At 49.1% G+C, this 23,716-nt stretch overlaps 2 protein-coding genes across 3 annotated transcripts in view; one reads left to right on the top strand and one right to left on the bottom strand.

The window, feature by feature from the left end:
- Positions 1 to 1,396: 1,396 nt before the first annotated feature.
- LOC136318655 (uncharacterized) lies at positions 1,397 to 3,882 on the top strand. 2 transcript variants are annotated; one of them, XM_066251279.1, is made up of 2 exons: positions 1,397 to 2,122; positions 2,253 to 3,882. In XM_066251279.1, exons 1-2 carry the CDS (start codon positions 1,397 to 1,399, stop codon positions 2,502 to 2,504), a joined length of 978 nt encoding a protein of 325 aa, XP_066107376.1. In that variant the 3' UTR covers positions 2,505 to 3,882. The 2 variants fall into 2 exon arrangements, with proteins under 2 accessions (XP_066107376.1, XP_066107378.1); XM_066251281.1 differs by having other exon boundaries at positions 1,397 to 2,200; positions 2,337 to 3,882.
- A 1,749-nt stretch (positions 3,883 to 5,631) lies between these two features.
- The window catches only part of TRIM44 (tripartite motif containing 44), a 100,488-nt gene continuing 82,403 nt past the window's right edge, over positions 5,632 to 23,716 (bottom strand). Inside the window, exon 5 of the mRNA XM_066251277.1 lies at positions 5,632 to 6,312. Coding sequence (XP_066107374.1) covers positions 6,282 to 6,312 — 31 coding nt within the window. The 3' untranslated portion in view covers positions 5,632 to 6,281. The remainder of the gene's footprint in view (positions 6,313 to 23,716) is intronic.

Here is a 23,716-nt window from a genome sequence, read left to right as displayed (position 1 = left end):
GCACTGAATGTGAGTGGGTTTTGGAGCCCAGTGTGTGTTTTTACTTGCCCGCTGGGTGCAAGCTAGGATAAAAGATGATGGCCCACCAGTTTTTGGCTCCTTTGTTTCTTTACCGACTGTCCGAATCCAATGCGAACCTGCATGGGCCAGGCAGCTGTGATGGTGGCCCTGGATACTGGCTTTACAGCACCTTTGGGCAGGACTTGCAATTTCTAATGCACGCAGTAAGTACTGTCGGGTTCTCCCCGTTTGCCCCTGGTGTATCACCTGGCTTCAGCGCAGCCTGTGGTCCGAGCAGGACAGATGGACGGCTGCTGCTTCACTTCCACCTGACTCCTTCCTTTCTCTTCGGCAATCACATCCCGTGTGCATTTCTGAAGTTCCACAGAAGTGGCTTTGCCGGCCTAACTGCAATTTCCTGTATGAAGATTTTTTTTTTCTAGAAAATATGGTAAAAATTAAAGTTTGACCTACCCCCTGGTTAATCCAAATTGTAAAGCTTTATTATTTGAAAACGTCATTCAGTACCAAGTATTCTTTAATACTTGGTTATAACCTACTTCGCTTAGAAACTCAACCTAAGCATGGAAAATTTTACTTCGAGGAGAAAACGTATCAACCTACTGCTAACTAGTAATGGCTTTCCGTCTGTCCTTCTGTCCTTCCCAGAGACCGCCTACTAAGCCACTCCAGAGAAATTTGAAGTAAATGGAACTCCTACATCTAATCACCAAAACGCCATCCCCTCCTGCCTTGCCACAGCTAAGAATGCAGCCAATCATGAATATTTACACCTCGCAGGGTCCTTTGTGCCCAACTCCAAGAGACGAATGGTATTTCCAGTAATAGTTTATTGATTTCCAAATGCACAGGGGCGCTGAGTCCAAACATCCTGGGATAACGGTAAATCTCTCTTACAAAATAATTTACAGTATGAAGATGATATACTGAAACATTAACTCAAACGTGTGGCCCCGTGGAAGATTGAGAGCTCCCTTGTTTAATGCAAAGGGTGAGAGGGGAAGCTGACTAAGGATGCAGCGTGACTGCAGGAAAACAGGCCGGGCACAGTGGGGTCATGGTTCTCCCGCCAGGCAGGGCGACCTGTCGCTGCAGGCTCAACTTCAGGAAGTGTAAATCTATTGTCCCCTCAAGGTCATACCAAGCCCAGCATGGGTGCTGTGGCATTTTTTTATTTTTTATTTTGCATGTACCAGTACACTTATAACCGTCTTAATTTGTTTCCATTTGTTTGCTCTGACGCTTGTTCTGCTGTTTTTGGTGAGTTCTCAGTTCCAAAAGATCCTGTTTTCCCTGGCAACCCCATCCCCCCAGAGGGCAGGAAGGGGCTGGGTGACCCCTGGGCTTTACCCAGGGACGCTGCCGGGTAAAGGCAATGAGATGGGGAGCCTCCTTGTCGCCCCCCTTTCCTCTGAGGGCTGGGCTGTGCCCACCCAATAGTGAGATTTCATTTTTACATAGAAAATTCCAGTTGTGCCAGGCACATGGGAAACATGGCAAAAAGCATGTGTTGAACAGCCATGACGTCCGTGAGTGTGGACTCTCAGGCGTGGGCAGGAAGGTGTGTCTAGGTGGGGAAGAGGACTCCCAGGCCCTGCCGCTCCTGCGGGCTGTGAACGATGCGGCTGTGCCCCAGGCCTGGCCGGAGTGGTCACTCTCAGGGCACCAGGATGGCCCGCTGTCCCCACTTCCCCACCATCAGACCACCGGGGCTGGGGCTGGGGCTGGAGTGGTCACTCTCAGGGCACCAGGATGGCCTGGTGTCCCCACTTCCCTATCATCAGACCACCGGGGCTGGGGCTGGAGTGGTCACTCTCAGGGCACCAGGATGGCCCGCTGTCCCCACTTCCCCACCATCAGACCACCGGGGCTGGGGCTGGAGTGGTCACTCTCAGGTCACCAGGATGGCCCGCTGTCCCCACTTCCCTATCATCAGACCACTGGGGCTGGGGCTGGAGTGCCGCTTCCTGCAGGCTATGAACAATGCGGCTGTGCCCCAGGCCTGGCCGGAGTGGTCACTCTCAGGTCACCAGGATGGCCCGGCGTCCCCACTTCCCTACCATCAGACCCCCGGGGCTGGGGCTGGAGTGGTCACTCTCAGGTCACCAGGATGGCCTGGTGTCCCCACTTCCCCACCATCAGACCACCGGGGCTGGGGCTGGAGTGCCGCTTCCTGCAGGCTGTGAACGATGCGGCTGTGCCCCAGGCCTGGCCGGAGTGGTCACTCTCAGGTCACCAGGATGGCCCGCTGTCCCCACTTCCCTATCATCAGACCACCGGGGCTGGGGCTGGGGCTGGAGTGCCGCTTCCTGCAGGGCTGTCGCCTGGGCCCTGTGCTTTGGGGCCTGACAACCATGGCCGAGGCGCTGCTCTTCCTAGGAGCATCCTGTGAGCCCCTGAGCTCCTGTGAGCAGGTGACCCTGGTAACCAGGGCTGGCAGAAAACTCTGCAGTGCCGTGCAAAATAACGAGGGGCTGCTCTGAATTTCCCTTAGTTCTTAAACATGTGTGTGCGTATAGTATGTGTATACATGTATATTCACAGAAATACACACATCCTTTCTGTACACACGCCTATCAGGTATCAGCAAGCAAGTCTAGATTCACTGGACTTGAAAGGGCCACATCTTCCTAAGCACGTGGCCGGCTGAGTTCACGAGAACACGGAGAGTTCCCGTGTCTGCAGGACAACGGCAGAGGCTGCGCCTCTCCCACCTCTGAGGGGTCTACGCTCCTGAAGGGCCGGAAACACTTTGTTTATAGGGGATGGTGCCGCAAAGGAAGGGCCCCTCCACCTCCCAGGGGGCGGCTTCATTTAGCCTGTGTTCTTAAGGCATCTGCTAACGTGGAAGAATAAGGCTACTTTGATGCCACGTCTGAGCCCAAACGACAGCCATGCAATGTAATTTGAAAGAGGATTCCTGCAGCGGGATGGAGGGGCGGCAGTGGGGGAACGCACGCCTTTTGCTCCCTCTGGAGTTGGATGGACCATGGGCTGCGGAGCTGGGAGAGCCGGGTTTCAATCGGGCTCCAATCCTTCCTAGCCGGGGACGTCAGTGCCAGTGAGTCTCCACCCCAAACCTGGCCCGTCGGCTGAGAGCGGGGCCTAGTGCAGAGCCTGGTTTACATCCCCGATGTCGGTCATTTCCCTCCCTGGTCGTCAGAGCTGAGATTGCAAGCACTTCTTGGAACTGCTCTGACTTTAATGATATCACATAAAAAACAAACGAGCCCCCTCTCAGCCTCCAGACACCCAATATTTGGACGGCAGCCAGGGATTGGTGTTAGGACCCCATTCGTTCTGGAGACCTTCCTTAGCAGCCTCCCTGGAGGACTCCTCCCTGGGGGTTCTGTAACGACCCCTCCCTGGGGGCTCTGTACCGCCTGCGGCCGGTCAGGACACAGTCCTGCGCATGATGCTTACTGGCTGGCGACAGGCAACAGGCGGAACAGTATGCCCCGCCTCGCCTCAGGGAAGCAGGCGCCCCTGCAGGAAGCATCCCGGTCCTCACCCTGACAAATGCTGCCGGCAGGAACTCCGGAGCCCGGCAGAAGCCGCTGCACTGTGTTTAATGCTTCCCTGGTTAAAGTTTTATCAGGTGCTGAAGACAGCAGGAACCCATAAAGCAAGTCTGAGATCCTGCCTAAGTAAGAGCCAAAGTGCTTTTTGTGAGGACTACAGGGATCTGATAATTTATTGACACAGGCTGGCATGTATTTTAATATTTCCGTTCAGATCCGCGGCATTAATGCTCGAGTTTCCCAAATACGGGTTTAAAGTAATAACACATGATCAGACATGGAGAGGCCAGTGGTCTGCCCACTGCTAAGATAAGGTGACTATTTAGAGATTAAAGAATAATTATTTGGAAAAGAGAACACAAGCTTCCAAATCCTCAAGTCTTCTTAATCTTCTGGTTTTTAAAGTCTCATTTTAAGAGCGGCCACTGGTCCTCCCTAAGGGCGGTTGTGTTGGACGGGGCTGGGGGCTGTAATCAGAGGCTCGCCAGGCGGGCCAGCCTTCCAGGGAGACGGGCGGAGTGCCGAGATGGTCTTAGCCATTTGTTGGTTACCAGTGTGAGAAAAAAAAAATCACCTTTTATTTCCTTAACAGTCCCAACTCTTCTCAAACTTATAAATAAGCCCTGACATATTAAGTGAGCTAGGATAATCCTAGCCAGAAGTATATAATAAGCCTGGTAGCTTCCCAGCATCGAGGGGATGATCATTTAATAGCATGCACAGAAGTGAACAATGATAGAAACAGGCCTCCGACAGTGAGTAAGTATTGTTTCTGCCTCAGAACCACACTGCACGCACAACAACCAGCTGGCCCTGGAGCTCCGTGACAGGAAAGGGGTCCCAGGCGGGCCGGCAGGCGGGCAGCAGAGGGACTGCTCTGTGACAGGAAAGGGGTCCCAGGCAGGCCGGCAGGCGGGCAGCAGAGGGACTGCTCTGTGACAGGAAAGGGGTCCCAGGCAGGCCGGCAGGCGGGCAGCAGGGGACTGCTCTGTGACAGGAAAGGGGTCCCAGGCAGGCCGGCAGGCGGGCAGCAGAGGGACTGCAGGAAAGGGGTCCCAGGCAGGCCGGCAGGCGGGCAGCAGAGGGACTGCAGGAAAGGGGTCCCAGGCAGGCCGGCAGGCGGGCAGCAGAGGGACTGCAGGAAAGGGGTCCCAGGCAGGCCGGCAGGTGGGCAGGAGAGGGACTGCTCCCAGGGCGGGCTCCTTTGGTTCTGCCTCAGGGGCACTAGAAGTCTAGGCTCCGAGTCAACAGCAAGCCCAAGGGCATTCGGATACAGTTCCAACTGTACTTCTCAGACGTGGGCACCAAAACACCACGCAAAGCAGAGAGGGAGCAAGCACGTCCTCCACCGCCAATAAGAATGACCCGGGAAGCCGCCCATGTGACCTTGACTACGCTGATAGGTGCGGACATTCTATTTCCTAAGGTAACTGCGTTTGTTTTCTCTGAAAGGAAGGTCAGCCCCTCATTACAAACTGTTCAGTAAAACTGATGTTTCAGAAGATGCAGGTTTCTTAGCTTGCGGTTTTGGTATTCCCTGTGACATCTGCTCGTTTGAGCATAAAAACCTCGGTTGTAAGGATATGTGATTTGGGAGCGGGGAACGGGCAGAAGTCCAACCATGATGTAGGTGTTTCTGTTCAGGTTACTAAGGAGGAGAGAGTAGGGCGGGGAGATGATCTGAAGGCCTGGTAGTGGGGGGGGGGTGCTGAGGAGGAGGGGTCCCAGCCGGAGGACCAGGAGGGTCTGTCTGCTGGGAGACGGCTCAGGGCTCCATTCAGCACGTGGTGAGTGACAAGGATTCTCCCCACACCGCACTTAAGCCCAATTAGGCCAAGCCAAGGAGGGGGGACAAAACCGACACTGACAATTCCCGTTTGCTAATATACATTCCAGCCTTTCATGTGACAAGATTCATAAAACCTGCGGAATTCACTCCAATGATTCAGGTTTCATCAGCTCCTTTAGCGACCGTTTTGAAAACGTCGGCAATCTGAGTTCTGAAATACTGATTCCAACTTTTAATCACATCTCTTTGATCCTCTTTTTTTTTTTTTTTTTTTGAGGTCATTTCCTTTCTACCTCTTCAATCACTTTTTTTTCCCATTTCCATAGCACTGAATTATGAATCTGAAGTCCTGGATAGCCTCATGTACTAAAAATATCTCTATATAATTCTAAAATTCAACTCTTTCTGCAACCCTGATTTCAAGCCATCCATCTAATTTCACAAAACCATAATTCCGCAAGTGTATAACTGGGAGTTTGGAGCCTATTTATGTGGGTCCGAGCCTGCTCTGCCCTCAGTGATTTCATGCTTCAATGTGAACAGAGTGGGGTCTTACCAGCACGTGGGGGAAAATGCCGACTGCCCTTCCATATGACTCCAGAGCCTTCCTACTGAGGGGAAGCTGTCTGGGCATTCGGTGGTACCGGGACTGGCTTTCCTGAGTGCGTTCAAAGCAGCCACCGAGGGATTCCATGTGGACCCTCCTGAGGTGTTCCTGGCTGACCCGGGGGCACTGGTTTGACCTACCACAAGCACACAGTGAGAAGCACACAGTCAGTAAGCATGAGACGGGCCCTCCCTCGGAGTGCTGCGTCTGCTGCCGATCTGGGGGCGTGTCCGGCCGGAGGACAGTGGTGGCTGGGCAGCTTTCACAGGAGTCGGAAGCCGTTACGTACACGCGGTCACACACACAAGGGGGAGGAATGACTTTCCACGGGGCTGGCAAGCCTTCATGTGTCCTCTTCTTCGATGGCCGCACCACTACAAAGGAAGGAGAAGCAGGTGAGGCGACATCACAGGAAGGGAGGCGGCCTCGTCTGCCGGATGCAGGCACAGGCCCTGCTGTCAGGCACCCGGGACCCCAGCCCCAGCCCTGCCACTGCTGGGCCCTGGGAGAGTCACTGAGCCTCTCTAAGGGCTGACCTACCTGACGACAGGGAGAATGACGATAATAACACCTACTTTCCTGGGCTACTGGAGGATTAACTAAAACAATACACATACAAGAGACAGAGAGAGAAACAGAGAGAGGAATAGACAGGGACAGACAGACAGGAAGGGAGAGAGATGAGAAGCATCCATTCTTTGTTGAGGCACCTTAGTTGTTCATTGATTGCTTTCTCATATGTGCCTTGACTGGGGAGCTATTGCAGAGCAAAGTGACTCCTTGTTCAAGCTAGTGACCTCGGGCTCAAGCCAGTGACCTTTGGGCTCAAGCTAGTGACCACGGGGTCATGTCTATGATCCAACGCTCAATCCAGCGACCCCATGCTTAAGCTGGTGAGCCTGTGCTCAAGCCGGCGACCTTGGGGTTTTGAACCTGGTTCTTCTGTGTCCCAGTCTGATGCTCTATCCATTGCACCAATGCCTGGTCAGGCTGAAGAGCTATTTAAACAAGCAGGAGTGGGTCATAATACTATTTTTTTTTAACTTACTTGACAAAATAAATGGCTGGTAAAAAAAAAAAAAAAAAGGAGTTGTACATCCCCTAAGCCTTAAGCCATCTATTGTTAGGAGAGAAAAACAAAAGGAAGTTAACATTGTGCACTCCTCACTTGAAATAATGCCAAGGTTCCAATTCATGCCACTGGGACAGTCACTGGATTCAAACGTCCCCTCTTCAGAGAAGGTACTTTATCTAAGGAGGACCCCCGATTCTTCTTCATTGCCACCTTATTCTTTTCATAGCCTTTAGCACATCCTATAAAGTATTTGCTCTACCGCCCATTAGAAACATAAAAGAGTAGCAATAATGTCTAATTTATTAACTACCGTTTAGCACTAATGCTGTCCTAGGCACATAGATGTGTTCAGTTAATACACAGTTGTTTTTCAAAAATGAGTGAGAAGTAAAAACAACAGGAAGGGAGAGAAGATGGGAGGGTAGGAGCTGAAGGAATAGTCAGTCATTACTTACTGCCCGGACCAGAGGATCCTAGATGTCAGTGATATTTCAGTGGCCAAACGTGAGCTGTGAGTCCCAGAGAAAGCCTGTGAGCTCGGCTCTCAGGGCTAGAACCTCCCCGGCTTGGATCTGGGTGAGAACACTGTTGATATAGGGACTGGGGCAAGAAGGCAGGGCCGGAACAGAAAGGGGACAGGAGCAAGCCCACTAAAAAGGGTGAAAGTAGCAAAGTTGGCCAGTTTCTCCTCCTGCACGTCTAGACGCCCCAGTCAAAAGAGCGCCCCAGTAAGATCTGGTGTTTACTGTGTGCTAAGGGCTCCCCACCCATTCCATCCCTCCTCACAACAATCCTAGGGTCCAGGGACTATTATCTTTATTATCCAACTTTCCTGATGCAGAAAAGCGAAGCACTAGGAGATATAGAATCCGTGATCGCACAGGAAGGTCTGTGTCCTCTGCACAAAGTCTGCAGTGAAGTAGGCAGGGTGGTTGCAAGGGAGGTGGATCTCCTTCCTCCATACAGATGACAGCTACAGAAGGATGAGGAAAGGCCTGGGGTGGACCGGCTCCCAGCTATGACCTAGAAATTTTTATCTCACAGGGGATTATCTACGTCTATACAACATCCGTACTCTTTTACATCCAGTTGGGAAAGACTTGAAGGGAAAATATCCTAGGCAACTAAGTTGTAGTACCTCTGCTAAGGGTGAAAATACACGAAGATGCAGAGACAGATGTTACGGTAAGTGTCCTCTAGGAGGCCAAAGAAGCAGCTCGGCCACTTTCACTGTCCCTCCAAAACTCTGCCCCGTGTCCATTCCCTTCTCCTGACTGGTCCAATCACGGGAGGAAGCGAGCATGCTGTGAAGGCTGGACAGCGAACTGTCCTCAAGGAGCCACATGTTTGGTGACATCTGTGCCAAGGGGAACAAAAGGTCTTTAATGACAGCTTCTCACCAGAAGCCAGGCACAGCTGGAACCGATGTCAGATTCTCGCCCTTGGTGTTAGAGCTAAAGCAAGCTCGTACTGTTCTGTCAAGTTTCCTTCGAATACGAGAGGTCTGGCATGACTGTGCTCCTTCCTTCCGCCGTAGCTCATTTTTCAGCATTCTGAACTTGAAATGCATAAAGGATTCATGCACTGACTGAAATTGTATACAGAATTTTGTCTGTGTATTCCTTTGTCTGAGAGAGGCCATAATTTTCATCATGTTCACAAAGAGGTCAACGACATCCCTGGACAAATGAGTATAATAAAATTATAAATAAGTTCCTTTTGAGTTGCCAGGTTCTTTAAGACTCCTACAGTTGGCTTGGGGAAAAGGGCAGAAGCCATGTCTGATAAAAACTTTCCTCATTACCCTAAAAGAGATCTGTTCTTGGGTCTGAAAGATATAGATCATCTCATAGTTTAAAAGCATGAGACCTTGGGATTCTGGTATCTCATTGATTGATTCATTTGTCTGCTAAATATTTACTGATGATCTACTATGTGTTAGGCATGATGCTAGGTACAACAATGAGTAGGTTAGACCCAACAGTTGCCCTTCTGGGCTTTACAGCCTGCTAAGTGAGAGCCAGAGAGAGCCAGAGACACAGTGAAAGAGAGAGGAGAGAGAGCTTGTTATCCAGAATAGCATCTTCAAATAAAGTATATTCTTTTTCAATAATGAAAAAGAAAATGGATCTTAAGTGAATCTGGAGCATAGAGCTTTGCTTACTTCGTGTGTGGTCTCTCATGGAGGGTTAACAATCTAATGAGGCCGAGATATCATCTCCTGAATGCTTCTTCTTCGCTTTGTATAGAAGCCGGTCCATGTTCATAAGAGTGTATCTCTGAGTCTATAAAAGTCTCTGCTTTCTCCAAGGGGAGTAACCAGACTTCCACCTCAGCCATTTATCATCCTCTTCTGAGACATCTCCCAGTCACACTTCGGTTTATAGTGGGAGTGGTACTCAGAAGGCATTGAAAGTCTTTTTAATGCCTGTGTCATTGTTTTGAGAGTTAACTAATGGTGTTAAATAGACAGCTCATCCTATAGAGGGTATTTATCACTGGGAGAGGCCGCATTATATAATCACTTTGAAGTCACCAGACTGAACTAGGTTGAAATCCCTGCTCTGGCACTACTGAGCTGTGGGACTTGGGTGAGTTACGTACCCTCTCTGAGTCTATTTCTTCATGGTAATACTATCCATCTCACAGGGTTATTGTGAAAGTTTTATGTATTTTATGCAATATCAGTGATTAAAAGTGTGGGCTGCCTTCTTTGACCTACCATTCTTCTTGTCTCAAATCAACACCTGCCTCCTAACTTTCTTCAATGTTCCTAGTTTTGGCATCTGAGACATTACATTCTAGAGCAAGTATGTTCCTATCCCCAAATGCTCTTCACATATCTAGAGTAACACTGCCATTCTTTTGCTTGGAGAATTTTTTTAATGCCAACTCCAGACATAATGAACTACAGGTATTGAATAGAAAGTCTGAGTTCTCTATTTCTGACCCTTCTCCTTGACAGATCTTTAGAAAAGTCAGCCCCTGTGAAACACTAGTGAGGACAGGTACCGAGTGAAGCCGAGGCTAACTGGGGGCAGTCACAGACAGACCCAGTTTGAGAGGCTGTTGTATCTACATGAAAGCACTGGTATTAAAACGGGGGTACCACATACCCTTGAGATACACGGCTTTCCAGGGCTCTTTGGGCATGGGTGATTTTAAGAAAATAAATGTCCTGATCATTAACTTCCATATATATTCTTTTTTAACACTGACCTTTCCAAGAACATGCCTGTGGTCAATAATAGTGTTTTTCAACTGCCGGTCTGAGGACTGGTGCCGGTCTGCCAAAGATTTCGTGCCCACCTGTGAGAGTGTTAACCACCCTGACACTGTATGAAGATTACACATTTCTGGCGGATTGGCGATTGAAACCACTGGTCGATAGGTTGTCTCTTCAGCGGCTCCCACTTGTACAATCACCTTAGTCCCACTTTAGGAAAAGAGCTATATACCTCCCACCCTTTGAACCTTACCATGGGACAAGTTTAGAGTGCCCTGCTTCCCACAGGAGTCCAATGAGAACGGGGCAAGCAATGGTAAAGGAGGTAAGCCCTTATTTCATCCAGGCCATAAACTCTTGGCAAGGCTGTGTGCCCTCATCTGACTGTCCAAAGACAGACAATTCATATTTTAGAAGTGAGGTGGTTGCCATGAGGTGTGTGTGTACTAAAATGTTTATTTGAATTGAAAAAATCAGACTTGGATCTGACAGAAAGCGAAACTAATTCGACTGGTTAGTTTGACCATAAAAATCAACTTTGCCAATTATATTATGGGGTGAATTTTATCTATAAATTTAATATGCTAAATTTTTAATGCCACAGGTCTGGCAGAAACATATATAACACTCATGCTACATAATATCTCAGAAATTACATCTTTTTCAATGATCTAAAGTCGATATCTATAACTTCACACTGGGCAAGGGGCATACATTTTTTTCTAAATTATTCTAGGGGTATAAGAACAAAAAATCTAGCTAAAGGCACCGAGAGTTCCTATCTCCTGACTGGGAAGTGTTGTTATATTTCACACTTCCCTGGCTGAGGGTAGGGGTCAAGTGACAGAATGGGCCTAAGGAGCCCCAGGCAGCAGAATGGGTCCCCTCTGTCAGCTGGGCACACTGATGAGGAAGCCTCTGTCTTGTTTTGGTGCCTGGGAAACTGAAGGAGTTGTTAGAGGCAGACCAAAAACCCTGGCCACAGACCCTAGCCAGACTTAGCCCCTGAACACCTGCTGATAAAATGATTGTGATCAAGAAGTATTTCACTGCCTGGTGACTTTTTGGATAGTCCACATAGGCAGCTCAGATTTTCACCTTCCGTCCCCAGAGATGAAGGCTTGTAAGAGGAGCTGGTAGGCACTCTGACATTGCAAGTTTAATAGAATCTTTTCCTGAGAATATAATACAACTTGATTTGGCATCACTATATCTGCTAAGTCTTTGGTTTATTTATTGATTATTGCAATAAAAGGATTATTCAACTCAGAAGGATAGAGAAACTAAGGGATATCAACAAGGGAGGAAGGCTAGAATCAGTAGAGATTCAGAAAGAGAGATTTAGTATTCTCCAAAACTGAAGCCACATGGGTATCGTACAAGGGGCTAACTGGACAGTCTCTATTCATCGTCTGCGGCTGTGACTGCCCAGTTCCAGTAAATATGGGATCAGCCCGACTCAGGGTATGAATCATACCCAGATCCAGAAATAATCCTCCACTAGACAGAGCTGCCACTCTGGTCTCCCCTGTCCCCTGCCTCAAGAACCTGGGCAAAAAGTGAGGGGGTTACTGTGCTGTAGGGAATGAGAACTTCATTACTGAGCTGCCACCTGTGGAACAAAGGGAGATATAAACATAAAATAAAGTAAAATGTCCTCAATGTATCCAGGGTTCACTGAGAAAAACCCGGGGGACTTCGGTTCTAGTCCTGGCGTTGCTGTGTGACTCTGGGACCGAGTGTCCTCAAATGGCAAATTCGAATGAGTGACATTTAGGAAAATTCCAGACCAGACAGACAAGAGCTATGCTCCTTTCTGACTTACACACTTGCTGAGCTAATCAATCAGCTCTCATTTATACAGTTGTCTACCTTGCATTTCTCTCTTTCCCATTCCTCTCAATTCGGTCTGGAGGTTGGCCCAGATGTTCCAAGTGCTTTCTCCTCTTTTGCTGGCAGGTCTCAGATCCCAGGTTGATGAATATTACTGCTTGATTAGGACGTCGTACAGGCCCAAGAGTAAGCTCTTGTATGAACAAAGAGCTCCACAGTCCCCCAATTAATCATGGTTCTTAAATAAGACTCAGGCGGCTCTAGCCTGGTTGCATCTCTCTTCTCAAATCACAGGAAATACAGAAAGAAGGGCTCTTCTCCCTCTAGATCACGCTCTTTATTCTGTGACCCTTGTCTCCTTCAGTAATAACCACTGTTCACAGTGGGCTGATTTAATATTGAACGCACTGTGCTATGTAGTTCCTTATATACACAATCTTGCCAAACCTAACAGCAGCTTTTGGATCGGTATTATTTTCTCCATTTTACAGATAAGAAAACTGAGGCTGAGAGAAGCTACATAGCTTGCTCAAGGTACACAGCTTGTGGATGGTAGATCTAGAGTCTGTGGACTCCACATTGCTCAGAAGTGAAACTGGACTTGGGTCAGAGGTGAGAGGTGAATACGAATCTTCTGACTCCCAGTTACCCAGACAGTGAGTGAAGCCATTGATGTTCTAGGAGGCCTGATTTTACCTAACAGATTAGGTAATGATATCCCGCCTCTAAGCTTGTTGTAGTCAGATGGAAGTACACACAGCTCTATTTTTTTTTTATTTTGTATTTTTCTGAAGTTGGAAATGGGGAGGCAGTCAGACAGACTCCCGCATGCGCCTGACCAAGACCCACCCGGCATGCCCACCAGGGGGCAATGCTCTGCCCATCTGGGGCATTGCTCTGTTGCAACCAGAGCCATTCTAGCGCCCGAGGCAGAGGCCATAGAGCCATCCCCAGTGCCCGGGCCAACTTTGCTCCAATGGAGCCTTGGCTGCGGGAGGGGAAGAGAGAGACAGAGAGGAAGGAGAGGGGGAGGGGTGGAGAAGCAGAGGGGCGCTTCTCCTGTGTGCCCTGGCTGAGAATTGAACCCGGGACTCCCGCACGCCAGGCTGACGCTCTACCACTGAGCCAACCAGCCAGGACCCACAGTTCTAATTTTTAAGATGAAAATATGCCTGTAAGGTTAGGATCACTATGGAGAGAGAAGGACACACAGACACTGGGTTTGCACCTCAGTCCTCATGGCTGCCTCTGTCTCTGCAGACCTCGGTAGCTGCCTCTAAGCTAAGGTGACCAATTGTCCTCCTTTAGGGAGGACAGTCCTTCTTTTGTAAGTTCCATCTTCCCTCGAAAAGTGTCCTCCTACATGTCCTCCTTTTTGATATTGTAAGACTAATCTGTAAATGTCTGTATTTGATTGATGCAGAGTCAAACCATTGCGTGTGATGTGACATATTTGTATCTAAATGAGTACTTTTTTTACAATTATTATTAAAAATTAAGAGGCTTGTAAGCATAATTGGAATATAAAATATTACAAATGTTTTTATTATGCATTTATATTATAGTGTATTATTGTTGCAATGAATAAAATGTTTCTTTTATTTACGATATTGTTTTCTTCAATTTATTTTTGTCCCCCTTTTCATTGTAAAAAACTTGGTCACCTTATCTAAGCAGAGCCTGGGTCTCTAGAGTTGCCTCAGGTCCACACTTCGGCCACAGCACCAAATCTGGTCTCCACGCACCTTGCAACTGTTTGCCATTTTTATAGGTGGCTTCCCTTCCTGTACTCGGCAGGAACTCCGTGTGCGGCCGAGCGCTTCCACGGAAAGGGGGAAGGGGACAGGCACCGCAGGCCTGCTCGGGCGGGGCCCTTCTGCGGGGAGATACTTGAACAGCAGCAGCAGGTAGCAGGCTGGTGTGCCTGCTATGTCCCATCTATTCTTAGAACGCCTTTCTCTAGGACTGAGTCTTCTGTTGCTACTGTTGCATTTATAATAGAATCATTTCTAGCTCTTTTTTTAATTCAAAAATTAAGTTTTTCTATTTTGCTGATCTGTACTTTTTGCAACAAACAAGTATTGCTTCTATAAAAAAAAAATCCTGTTACCCATGAGTGATAACCAACATTAACACATTGAAATATATTTACCCATAGCCTTCTATGCATATATAAAAACATACATTTCACAGGGTCTCTCACAATCTGCTTTTCTGCTCAACTAGCCATCATGAATACCTTCCTTATCACGAATAGTATTTCCATAACATTATGAATTGTATGGATTTACTATAACTATGTGGACTCAAATTATTTCTACCTTTTCATTCCTACCCACACATATATGACACACACCCATGCGGATGAATTTCCAGGTTTACCCTTAATTATCTCCCCCCAAAATTCCCAGAAGGGAAACTCCTGGGTCAAAGAGCATGATTTTTCAAAAGTTAACTTTGTTTTTAGAAGAGATTAAGATTTACAGAAAAATTACAAAGACAATGAGGGTTCTAATATTTACTTTCTAATTATTAACATCTTATATTAATATAGGACGTTATGTTATAATGAACCAATATTGGTACATTTGTTTTTACTGAAGTTCATATTTTATTTAGATTCCTTTATTTCTCCCCTAATGTCCTTTTTCTGTTCCAGATTTCACCCAAATTAGGTTCCTTAGGGTCCTCTTGGCTGTGACAATTTTTCACTTTCTTACTTTTGATTATAGTGACAGCATTGGGAGAATTGGTCAGGTATTTTGTAGAATGTCTCTCAATTGGGATTTGTCTGACGTTTTTCTCGGGATTAGGTCATAGTTACGGGCCGTTAGAAAACAAGAGATAAAGTGGCATTCTCATCACATCCTATCGAGGGTGCACACTATCAGTGTGACTTAGCACTGTAGATGCACCTTGATCACCTAGCGGAGGTAGTATTTGTTAAGGTTTTTCCTCCGTAAAGTTACTTTTTTCTCTTCCCATATTGTCCTCTTTGGAAGGAAGTCAAGATGAGCAACCCACACCTAAGGAGTAAGGAGGTGTACTCCTCTTGTTGCTGAGGGTAGGGTATTTACATAAATTATCTGAAATCCTTCTGAACATGAGATTTGTTTCTTCTTCTTCACTTGTTTATTTATTCAACCATTTAATTGTATCAGTATGGACTCATGGGCACTCATGTGCCGTTTGTTTTGTTGTTTGGGCTTTTGAGTTCTTCCACACTTTCCTGCACTATAAAAAGCTCCGGTTCATCTTGTGTGCTCCCTACCCCCATCCTAGAATCACACAGTTCTCCCACCATCAGTGGGCGTGTATTTTTAGAGGTATATTGTTGTTAGGCCGCCCTCCAGAAATCCTCTCACACTCACCTACAGTCATTACTCAAGGAGGTATGAGAATCCCCATTTTCCCCACACCCTGGCCAACCCCGGGGCAGTTTCAAAGAGTCTGTGGGGATTAGATTGTGGGGTGTGTGCGTGCTCCTGCTCTCTGTATTAATTCTATGTTATTTAGCTTCCTGTTGCATTTCAAGAGCAACACCGCGGAGGCAGTAAGCTCACCATCCCCTCAGCCTTTCTGCGCTGTTCCCGGCCTCCTCCCTCCAGCGCTGCCGGGTTCCTCACCTCCGTGACTCCCTGCAGTGAGGGCTGAAAGGAGCCTTCCCAAGCCCTCCATTAGGGCCCGGGCCTCTCTGGGGGTGGGGTGGGGGTTAGAAGCAGAAAATAGCTAAGGGTTCACCTTCTCTGCTGGCTTTCTGCACCTTCAGGAAATCTACCCGACCCAGTTTCCTCCTCTTTTCTTGGCAACTGAATAATGGAAACCAAATCTCTCTCAAGCAGTTTCCTTCTGCACAAATCTCAACCATAAGATTTAATGAAATGCTGGACTTCAAATTGCCCGTTGCCTCAGCTGCTGGGTCCTACAAGCTACCAAAGGGAGAGAGAGAAAGGATCAATAAATACACTCTTGACACTAATCTCTAATCTCTATATGAATGGTAAGCTTTTATTTATTTTATTTTTTGCCATGCCCCAGATTCATTCTCAGTAGCTTAGAGTCCCATGATGACCTTGAATTGAGGTCCGAAAGTTGTAGAAAGTTGGAAATTGGAAGCGTACCAACTCTCAAGACCTAGTGCTCCGTCTCACATCGCCGAGGGTTACGCATGTGGATTTCAGAGTTAGAAACACCCTGGTTTATGTCACGGCTTTGCCATTTACTGGCTGTGGGGATTTGAGTTTGGTGTTTCTGCTTGGAAATGGAGGGCAACTTAGTACCTGCCTGGAAGAGTTGCTGGGAGGATTAAACGGGGATCAATGTCTACAGGGTGCTTGGCATGGTACCTGGTACACAGAAAGTGCTCAATGCATTTTACAGCTATTTAGTAACTTCACATGAAGAAAGCAAAGCTCTGAGGAAGCCAGCACCACACCCGCCAGCCCCATGTTCTCTAAGAAAGCCAGAGGGAAGAGCTGACACTGTGGTTACATGGGCACCAGAGGCATCACGCTATCACCTGAAAGAGTCCGAGACTGCTGCTCAAGCCCGTTTCCTTCGTGTTTGATGACAGGCCATGTGTTAATAACTACAGTAAAGAGCAGTAATTTATGAAGTGGTTTGTAGGTGCCACCCACTGTGCTCACACCCCTGGAAGCAGCTTCTCCCACTGGGTGCATCGCCCACGCGGTGCCGACTCCCACTGCACGAGCTGCCCACGTCGGCCCCCTCCTCCCCCACTGCCACTGCCATCTCTGGCTTCAACTGGTGACTTCCTACTTCTGTTCTTCACTACGGTTTAGTTTTCAAAGTGCTTTCACAGTAATATTTTTTAAATGGACAATGGATTATATTACTACCCCACTTAAAAATCCTTCAACGGCTTTCTGTAACCTTAGAATCCAGCCCCTGGCCTGCAAATCTCCACACGATATGCCTCCTGCCCACCTTTCTAACCTATTCCATGCACCTGCAGCCACGCTGGTTTATTCCTGCCCCTCAAAGAAGCAGAGCTTGTTCTTGCCGTAAGGCTTTGTACTGGTGACTGTGTCCCAAAAGCTCTTCCCCTCACAGCTCAGAATGATTTGCTCCTTAACATTCAGGTCTCAGCTCCAATGTCACCTTCTCAGAGGCTTTCCCTGACCAAGCAATCTGAGTAGCCACCCACCCTGCATTACTATATTACACCGTCCTATTGTGCTCACAGACTGATCACTATTGAAAATTATTCTCAGACAGTAAGGGCCTTAACCATTTTGTGCCCCACTCTATCACCAGCACCTGCTAATGTGTCTGGCACCATGTAACCACAACAAATGTTTTTTGAATGAACAAATGTATGATCAAAACAACCCCAGAATATTGCTTTCGAAAACCTCCAAGGTGCCCAGGCAGAGCGGGCAGCCTCCTGGTCTTAGAGAGACTGCTCGGTTATCTCCTGGGCGGGGCGCTTCTATACGTGAACCCAGGCTCCGCCGCTTTTCTGTGTCACTGCATCCACTGGGAACAGCCTAGCCCTGGGGCCCCAGGTGTGGGTTAAAATGCTGTATCATAACAATGATTTCTGTGGCAAATGACTACTCCTTACTGGTAAAACATGGGTGTGTTTGATGAACAAGGGGTTCTGTGTCACTGAGGGCAAAGCAGAAGCAAGTGTATGTCTAGCCCTCCCCAAGCAAGGAGCCAGAAGAACCAATTCACTCCTGACAGATGTGCTCAGCTGCCTTCCTTATACAACAGCTGCACTTTCGGAAACTCCCAGCCCTCCTCCATCCAGCTGTGAGCTGCGCTCAGGCTTGGATTCCAGGACTCGAATGGTCCACGGAGGAGAGAGTGAGGACGGGATCAAGTCCGGGTCAAGATGGAAGCAAAGGGCTATCTCCTTCCTTGCCCCCCCCCCCACAGGACGTTGGCCAAGCATGATTGTGCTGACAGTGACACAGGAAGAAGCACACAACTAAGGATGGGGACATGGCTCCAAGGCTCTGCTCTAGCACACATGGCCGTCAGCCCTTGGGGGAGATGACTCTTAAAAGTTTCTCTATCAGTAAGATGAGGAGAAGGACACAAAGAAATATTCACTAAATGCATGCTACTGTGGTGACTTGGTGGGCACGGAACTAACCATGTCACCAATATTTTCCCATCAGTTTCCGTAATCATCATCCTGTGTAACAGCATTAGCACGCCATCGTACAGATGAAGAAGGTCAAGGAGCAGAGCAGTGAAGTGGCAGCCCAAGTCCCACACCAGGCTGAGCTGGACTTACCACTGGCCTGGCCCTGGTGTTTCACCCTGGGCGGGGACTCAGTGACAAGCGAAGGCGGCACAGGAGAGGGCGTGGACGTCGGCATGGCTGACTCACCCAGCCAGGTCACTGGGAATGCCTCACTGCAAGCAGCAGAGGGGTGACGCTGCTGACTGTCACCCAGCCGGGTCACTGGGAATGCCTCACTGCAAGCAGCAGAGGGGTGACGCTGCTGACTGTCACCCAGCCGGGTCACTGGGAATGCCTCACTGCAAGCAGCAGAGGGGTGACGCTGCTGACTGTCACCCAGCCGGGTCACTGGGAATGCCTCACTGCAAGCAGCAGAGGGGTGACATTGCTGACTGTGGAAGATTGCTCCCAGGCCGTGGCTGACTCAAACTCCAGTTTGGACGCCAAGTACTAGAAAACTTTCTCCTTGCCATAGAGGAATCTCAATAATTTCTTTTAAAAAGGGGGGCACAGCTAGATGTTTTCAGTTTTGTACAACTACAGCCAGTCTGTGACCTTCCTGTGGTGACCTGGAGGCAGGGCGGCAGCCAGTTCCATCAGATTCTCCCCTTGGCTCTTGTGGGGTCCCGCAAACACAGCTGCACGGAAGGGCCTGCTACCAAGACCCTTACCCTGAACTTAGAACTTAGGGCGTCTCTCAGGGTCAGACATCAGGTTTAATTTCTGCCTCATCTGTCCTGAGGTGAGAGGCACCCACGTGTCACTCTTTTAATTAGGCTGCATGGAAAGGCTTTCAAGGCTTCAGCTGACCCCCCCCCAACACCCCAATAGAGGAGAGGACCTGATATAAGTCGAGATGACGCCCCTGTCTGCCTTCAGGGAGCCGGAGAGGAAGGTGGTCTGCGGGGCTGCTGCTTCGCCCTTGCCGCCCAGGTCCAGGGACTCAGCACGCCTCAGCGTGGCTGCGTTGTGAACATCGGTCTTGGCCACTTGAGCTCCTTGGAGGCTGAGTCTGTCTGCCCTGCACCACTTTGTTCCAAGTGTTTAGCAACACGCCCAGCCCTTAGGAGCATTGGTGGCTGGCACCTAGCAGCTCTCGGAACCTGACTCGCCAGGGGAGGGGATTTAGCTGGTGGGATGGAAGGTGGGGAAAATCGACTTTCAAAGCGGGAACTATGTTTTGCAGCAAAGTGAGCTTTTCTCCAAGGACCACTAAGACCTATTTGAGAACCTGTAAAGGAGACAGTACAGTGGGTTAGGGTCATGTACTTTGGGGTTAAGCCCAGGATTACCATCCAAGCCCTTCTGAGTTGTGTGACTTGGGCCACGCTTTTCAACCTCTCAAAGCCTTACTCTCCTAATCTGTGAAACAGCCATCCACTCTTCACTCTTCCAGCACACAAATGTTTATGGAGCATCAATAATACGTTCAGCACTATAATAGGTGCTAGCATGAGAGTAGTGAGCAAAACTAACAGAGTCCTGTTGTCACGGAGTTAATTTCTCATGAAGGTGACAACTAATAAACAGAAATAATTTCAGAGAGTGGAAAGTTCTATGAAGAAAGCAGGATTCTGGGGGGAAGAGAAGGCAGGCTCATGGGTGTTGGGGGGCAGTTCCGGAAGGGGAAGTATCAGGATCCACCTGGTAGAGTTGAATATTGAACGGACAGTGAAGCAGGAAGTATGTAACACACCTACTAACAAGTAACGAGCGCTCAGCCCAATGCAACTGCCTGTGTGTTCCTCCCATCCCGAAGCCGGGGCTCCTCTCCGCCCTCACAGTGGCTGAGCCCCGGTGACACGCCAGTACTGGGAATATGGAGGGGAAGCAGAAGGCTCCCTGCCCCTAAGGAGCTTACCGTCTGGCCAAGAAGGCAGTCTTTGTGGGACAAAAGAAGGAAGAAGTGGTACCTTCTAGCTGTGGAGCCAGAAAAGACAACCATTCAAGGTCAACAGATGGCCTGGTATTTTCCAGGAAGACTCTGGGGCCAGAGGAGGGCAAGTCAGGGACAAACTGTGACTATAGGAAACAGGGCAGATTGTTCAGGGAGCTGTGGAAAGTCAGAATGGCTAGAGGTGGTGTGAGGGGACACACTCAGAAAACGGGTCTCCTCGGTGCTCCTAGTGCAGGGGTCGGGAACCTTTTTGGCTGAGAGAGCCAGAACGCCACACATTTTAAAATGTAGTTCCGTGAGAGCCATACAACGACCCGTATATGTTACGCATTATCCAATAAAAATTTGGTGTTGTCCAGGAGGACAGCTTGGCTCCAGCCACCTGCAACCATGAACATGAGCGGTAGGAAATGAATGGACTATAATACATGAAAATGTTTTATATTTTTAACATTATTTTTTTTTATTAAAAATTTGTCTGCAAGACAGATGCAGCCATCAGAAGAGCCACATCTGGCTCGCGAGCCATAGGTCCCGACCCCTGTCCTAATGCTTATCTCCATGGGCCTTGCTTGGTGTGTCTCCTAAGGAGACTGGGGGTGGGGGACTGGGGCTGGGGAGGAACCGGAGCAGAGAGCGCCAGGACTCCCTATGGTGTCACCATGCCACCAGCGCTCCAACATGGGAACAAGGGCTATGTTTAAAATATTCAGATTGGGTTCTGTGTGACACTCTCAAGACTGCACAAACAGATGTTTCAGGGGAAAAAGAAACACAAACACCCCGCGGTAACTCAATATAAAGCCTGCGTGGGGGGCAGGCAGGCGTCAGGCTGCTCCAATGTGATTACATCTTCAACACAAGCCTGCGACTCCGCTTGGAACAGTAACACAGGTGCCACTGCAGGATGATGGTGGCCGGGACTGAACAGGCATTTGCTCCCAGGCAGAGCCAAGGGCTCTCCCTCTGCCAAAGCTGGACTCACCTGTCTAAGAGCCTAAGGCCCAGGCCAGGGACAGTGAGAGGACTCTGATATGGGAAACAGAAAGCTACAAGGTGGTTTCCTGTGCCTACTTAGTAACTCAGGCATCTCTGCCAGCAGGCTTCTCTGAGACGAGTGTAACTACAGAGTGGACATCTGTGAAAGGGAACCACTCAGACCGGTGCCCGGTTCCCAGCCTGCTTATTCCTCTGTCCTATCTATCTCAGCCCTTGTAGTAAACCATCTTGTTATGAGCCTCTCTGGGGGACAAAGAAAAAGGTAAGAAAGCTGTCCCTACCCTCAACATTCCAAGAGTTCATGATATAGGCAACAGGTCTGAACAGTAGGAATGTGCCCCATGCAGGCGGCCGAGGCGATGAACTTCACATGCAATGTACATCCAGCCAACCTTCCTAGAGGCTCTCCCTGGGTCCAGGTCAGTGCTGACCGATGGGAGAGAGCACTGGTCTAGGCAGGAGGGAGGAAGGTGACCCAAAACGCAGAGGAGGATGAACACACCAAAGGGGAGAGCCGAAGTGGAGAGAAAAGAGGAGGCATGCACTCAGGTCTCTGTCCCTTGCACACCATCACCCCGTCTCAGGACTGAACAAAGCCTGTGCTCTGAGTCAACATGCTGCCTAGGTGCTGGAAGGAGGAGCAGAGACCCAACACGACATTGGGCAACAAGCAGCTACGGCCTCTGTCACATTCAAAAGATCTCCCCATGAACCATTAAGCCTAAAGACGTTATCAAAGTTGTTCCTTAGTCTTCGGTACTGTACTTCTTTGGCTGAGCTCCTGAGGTTAAAAATCAGTAGAAAGCACAAGACAAGAGCAGCCTGTCGGCTTACCATAAACCACTCGTGCACAGATGAGATCGGGTAAGCCAGCTGTAATCTCAGAAGCTGATGGGATGAGGTGGGTGGTTAAGTTTTACTGGAGAAAGAGAAATGATATCCTTTAAGGGTCAGGACTAGGATATAAATAGTGTGCTGAAGGAAACAGATAAATATTATTAAAGACACATTCTGCCTTTCTCCTAGTTTTTCCCGAAGCCACTCCTGCTGTCACACTCAAATGACATAATCCTACTTCAGATCTGCTTCATCCATCTGTAGAAGAACCTGTTTATGGCTCAGTCTCAACATAAATCAGATGTCATGAGACTTATTTATGAGGCCTGAAAAGCAACTGTTCGCCTCTGGCCGGATCACAGGGCCCAGCCAGAGCGGACAGCCTCAACCCCCCAGAGGGCACGAGGAGAATGTTCCTTCATTGCTGAGGAAGCCCAGTCACCATCCAGGGCTGCGCGGCTGAGCGGCATCTGTCAGCGATCTGGTGGTCACGCTGCTGTTAGACGTGGCCTGGCTCTCAGGCCGAGAGGCACAGGAGGAACAGAGAAGCCGAGCTTTGAATCCAGTCCTTCTCCGTCCTGACTAGTTCCCTGGGCAAGACTTACTTCGCTGGGCCCCAATTTCCTCAGCTGTAAACCAGAGCCCACGACTCACAGATTCTCTAGTAAAGTGAAAGGACATAGCAAACGGCAAGTGCTCACTAAGCAATGGCTTTTCTTATGACAAAGTGTGTGCTGTGAAGCCTGCGTGCACCAGACTCGCCGCACGCGCCTGCGTACGCCTGACTCGCGGCACACGCCTGCGTACGCCAGACTCACTGGCACGCCCCTGCGTACGCCAGACTCACTGGCACGCGCCTGCGTACGCCAGACTCACTGGCACGCGCCTGCGAACGCCAGACTCACTGGCACGCGCCTGCGTACGCCAGACTCACTGGCACGCGCCTGCGAACGCCAGACTCACTGGCACGCCCCTGCGTACGCCAGACTCACTGGCACGCCCCTGCGTACGCCAGACTCACTGGCACGCGCCCGCGTACGCCAGACTCACTGGCACGCGCCCGCGTACGCCAGACTCACTGGCACACGCCCGCGTACGCCTGACTGGCGGCACGCGCCCGCGTACGCCAGACTCACTGGCACACGCCTGCGTACGCCAGACTCACTGGCACACGCCTGCGTACGCCAGGCTTAGAGCACGGGGCCTTCTGATTTCTTCTTTCTGGGACCAGATGACTTCTAAGGCTCTCACGTTCTGAGTCTCAGTCAGAATGAAATTGCACATACAATCAATACACCGGATGGCTCTTCTCCCCCAGCATGAGGGGTTAGGAAAAGTGCACAGGTCCTCTGCTTTCCCCGCGTACCCACCTGCTCACTACACAGACCATTCCTCTGTAGTCTCCACTCAGCCCCGCACAGAGGGCCAGAAGCACGGAGTGACGACAAAATGAGTCTTTTAGTTAACCACACTGGGAAAAAGATGAGAATATTCTTTTAGGGGTTGTTTTTAAGTAAAAGAAAACAACATGAAAAAATCATTTGCTGTGGAGACAAGAAAGCCACTTCTGAACATAATTCTATTACAGAAGTTTAAGAAAGCCTATGGAATTACTTGTTTTATGTTCAGTTGGAGAGAAAGCTCATTTCCTTTCCAAACTGCTCCTCCAGTCTCTCCTAAGTCTAATTTCTCCA

Source organism: Saccopteryx bilineata, chromosome 1, assembly GCF_036850765.1.
Source record: "Saccopteryx bilineata isolate mSacBil1 chromosome 1, mSacBil1_pri_phased_curated, whole genome shotgun sequence".
Lineage (NCBI taxonomy): Eukaryota > Metazoa > Chordata > Mammalia > Chiroptera > Emballonuridae > Saccopteryx > Saccopteryx bilineata.
The sequence above is the reverse complement of the archived record's forward strand: the minus strand, read 5'-3'. Positions and strand labels throughout refer to the sequence as shown.

Coding starts and splice junctions, on each gene's coding strand:
- LOC136318655 (XM_066251279.1), top strand. CDS start 1,397: ATGAGATGGGGAGCCTCCTTGTCGCCCCCCTTTCCTCTGAGGGCTGGG. Junction 2,123..2,252: donor GCTGGAGTGGTCACTCTCAG/GTCACCAGGATG, acceptor GGTCACTCTCAG/GTCACCAGGATGGCCCGCTG.